Below are 3,885 nucleotides of genomic sequence, written 5' to 3' on the forward strand. Positions count from 1 at the left end.
TTTATTCAACAACTCCATTTAACGGGAAACCCATGATACGATTAAATGAGCAAATTCCTTAAATAGTTACTACCCTTGAAAAACATTGCAAAACGGGAACTTGCTTTAAATCAAAATGTCTTTAAACCGAAATGGTTTAGAAGGTCCTCAAAATTTCGGTTTAAAGTAATTCTACTGTATGTGGGTTTGTATCACATTCCAACATCCAGTCTCTGATGTGATCAATGTCAAGTACGTTTCCCGTATCAGCTACATTCAACTCACTCAATCCTAGCCCGGTTTCTATAACGTGAAGCTGACTGGTAAATTATGTGTTAACCCCTGGACAGGTCGCTAGTCAATTGCAGATTACTTTCCCAGCGTGGCTGGTACCCATTAACACTTGGGTCGCGTGAAGCACAGGGAAAAAGCTGTGTTAATCAAACCCTGTACCTCCAAGTCTAGGATCTGCTGCTCTGACCACTCAATATATGCTTCCCAATGTATAAGAAAGCAATTCTTTCTTTTTCAAAATTCTCTCTATGAGGTTCATAACACCACCATTCAATTCTATTAATTCATAAATATCATCATCATCATCATCATCATCATCATCATCATCATCATCATCATCATCATCATCATCATCATCATCATCATCTTCATCATCTCCATCATCAATATCATCGGGATTATCATCATCATCATTATCATCATCATCATCATCATCTTCATCATCATCATCATCATCTTCATCATCATCATCATCATCTCCATCATCAATATCATCGGGATTATCATTGTCATCATCATCGTTCGTGTCCCCTCCACCTTGCCTTCGTAATCATAATGACAATATTTCGTCATAGTCATCACCAACAGCATTATAAATTGATATTTAGACAAATGGCCACAAATTAATTCATCTTTAATTAACCGATATAAGGTAGACATCTAAGTAAAATCTCAACGTTCCAGAGGGAACGATAAGAAAGCCAAATTTTGGGCATCGAATCTTTGAATTTATACAATATATAGCACTGCAGCACTTTGAATTATATCTTTTAATGTTTTCTTGATAATTTTGAGCAGTATCTTCAGACTCCATCTTTCATTCGTGTTGTGAAGAGAATATAAAAGCGATAACAGAAGCATGCAGCAGAGTAAAGTGGTTCAAAAACAACGTACGAAAACATACTATGACGAACGATGATGATACGACGAGACATGTTTTTAACGGATGCCCGACCTAGTTATACAGAAATCAAGGAGTACAGCGCATGTGGTAACCTGCATACTCTGTGATTCAATGAAATATAAGGTCACGCCTCGGTGATAACAGCACAGCTGTCGCAGACTTCTGCGCAGCAGACTAACATTGTTACCACGAATGTTATTCATCTCTACCTGTTTAGAATTTTTGCTAAATTGACTTGCGTCGTGGCAATCCAGCGGCTGAATCATACTTGTTAAAAGTCATTTAACGAACCACACCGACAGACCTTATTCAGAAATTGTTGTAAAACATTTGTCCACGGTTCCTTTTTCGTAGTGCAAGTGTATAAAAATAAAATGAGTGATCAACAGGAAAAGACACCCGGATGCCATGTAAGTACACGTATTAGGATTCATGCTCAACAGGTTTCGAGAGTTAACACTGGCAAGATGACGTGAACTAGCAGGGACTTTCTGACTTTCTGTCTCCGCCATCTTGTTTCTGCTATAACTATATGAGACTCTTCCGGTGGCGCATTTCATGGCGACACTAGGTTTACGATGTTTACACCTCCCTGTTCATTTTATGTGTTTTTTTTAAATCTTCTTCGTCAAGATATCATTATATTTTTACACGACAAACACCAATCTGCTTATCAACAGGGACGCAGCGAGGAAAATGCCTTATTTATTGATATGAACACGATGATAAAACAACTAGACAAATCACCCGCAAACTATTAACGAATCTTATACGTTGACTTTTCATCTGCTTTTAATTCAATGAACACAACTATCCTCATTACAAGTTGTCATCCATGAACCTACTTAAATATCTCATGAAATGGTTCCATGACTTTCTATTGAAAGACCTCAGTACGTTATAATGGAAATATATTTCTCCACAACAAAGTCCATTTCAATTGGCTGCCCGAAAGGATGTGTTAGCTCTCCAATTTTGTATATTTTGTACACAAATGATTGTATATCTATTTATGATGAATGTCTCATTGTTAAATATGAAGACGATATAGCTATTTTAGGACTTTTGAATAGCAAAGAATCAGAAAATTATTATATAAACCAAATTGAACACTTTGTGAATTGGTGTCAGAAAAACTGCCTTGAAATCAATGTATCAAAAACAAAAGAACACATTTTTGATTTCAGAAAAAGTTTGATTCCTCCAAATGCCATCGAAATAAAATAAACAAAAAGTTGAGCTTGTCAAGCTATTCAAATATTTAGGGGTGATCATTGATAAATCCCTTAATTTCAAATCTCATGTAGATGGCATCTCTAGGAAACTTTGTCAAAGAATGTATATTCTCCGAAAATGTAGAAATTTTGATGTTAGCAGAAAGACGATGTTGCAAATCTATAATTCCCTTCTCCTTAGTATAGATAGTTCGAAGATGACGTCACTCAGGTCTTTGTTATTGTTTTTTGCCATCCGCGTTTATGAGTAATGCTCACTGAACTGTATTAACCTGACTATAAACGTTCATGGATACACACAGTTTTGTGTGTTGGTCCGTTATACTACCTCCGGATGGCAATGTTATGAGCTTCTTAGCCAAGCGCATACTATCTATAGTAACTTTCAGTTTAATAATCTGGTGGGGAGGGTGTGGAGTAAAAGAGAAATCAAAATTAAATAGAATAATTAAAGAATCGGGTAAAACAATGAACTGCAAAATGAAAAGCATTGATCAACAAACACTACATAAGAGCTGTTGAGAGGAAAGCATTTGAAATTCTCAATAACAAGACACATCCTTTAAAATATGAATTTACTCTCCTACCATCTGGTAGACGATAATTAGAGACAAAATGTAGAACAAATGGATAAAATAAAAGTTACTTTCATACCCTCTGCGATTAAAGCAATAAATAAAGCTATGTAAGTACAATTTTTTATCCTTATAAATATACTCAAACGCCAAAATGCCTGGAAAAAACAGAAACTTCAATCCCAGAATGGGAGCGATTTCTATTCATGTTTTCGTTCAACCAGGTCATCAATCACATGATTTGCTGCTGTCCAACGATTGGATATTTCTTAACAAATGTAAACACGCTGCTTTGTTTACAAATGTTATAAACATATCCATGTGTCAAGCTGAATCAAATGACCAATCGTGATGTTAGATATTTAAAAAGCTGTGAACACTTTCCACTAAGTGGGTCACTTTGAGCGCATTTTGCAATGTGACCAATGACCTCGAGCACATGGAAAGTTAATATAGATCATGCCCATTAATCTTACAATTTGTGCGATCACGCGCTGAATGCGCATGATCTATATTTCATTTCCATGTGCTCGAGGTCATTGGTCACATTGGAATATGTGCTCAAAGTGACCCACATAGTGAAAAGTGTTCACAGTTTTATCTAACATCACGATTGGTCATTTTGTTCAGCTTGACACATGTGTATGCTTACAACTTTCATAAACAAAGCAGCGTGTTTACATTTCTGAGGAAATATCCAATCGTTGGACAGCAACAAATCATATGATTGATGACTTGGTTGGCGAAAACATGAATATAGATCGCTCCCATTATCCAACTTGAATAATAAAGTCACAATAAAAGTTTTCTTTAAAATTTCAAGCAATACTCCATTTGGATCGTGTACTCACTAAGAGTGTTTTAAAAAAAATAAAAACAACTCTCTGGATGAGCACGG

At 35.8% G+C, this 3,885-nt stretch overlaps 1 protein-coding gene across 2 annotated transcripts in view; it reads left to right on the forward strand.

Annotated features, from left to right (window-relative positions):
* Positions 1 to 934: 934 nt before the first annotated feature.
* LOC144977639 (uncharacterized) overlaps positions 935 to 3,885 on the forward strand; it is a 19,657-nt gene continuing 16,706 nt past the window's right edge. For both annotated transcript variants that reach the window (XM_078923054.1, XM_078923053.1), the window contains exon 1: positions 935 to 1,587. In XM_078923054.1, the coding sequence (XP_078779180.1) occupies positions 1,552 to 1,587 (36 nt within the window). In that variant the 5' untranslated portion in view covers positions 935 to 1,551. The remainder of the gene's footprint in view (positions 1,588 to 3,885) is intronic.

Source organism: Berghia stephanieae, chromosome 7 (assembly GCF_034508935.2).
Source record: "Berghia stephanieae isolate SIO BIC M18660-M18661 chromosome 7, UCSD_Bste_1.3, whole genome shotgun sequence".
NCBI classification, from domain to species: Eukaryota; Metazoa; Mollusca; class Gastropoda; order Nudibranchia; family Aeolidiidae; genus Berghia; species Berghia stephanieae.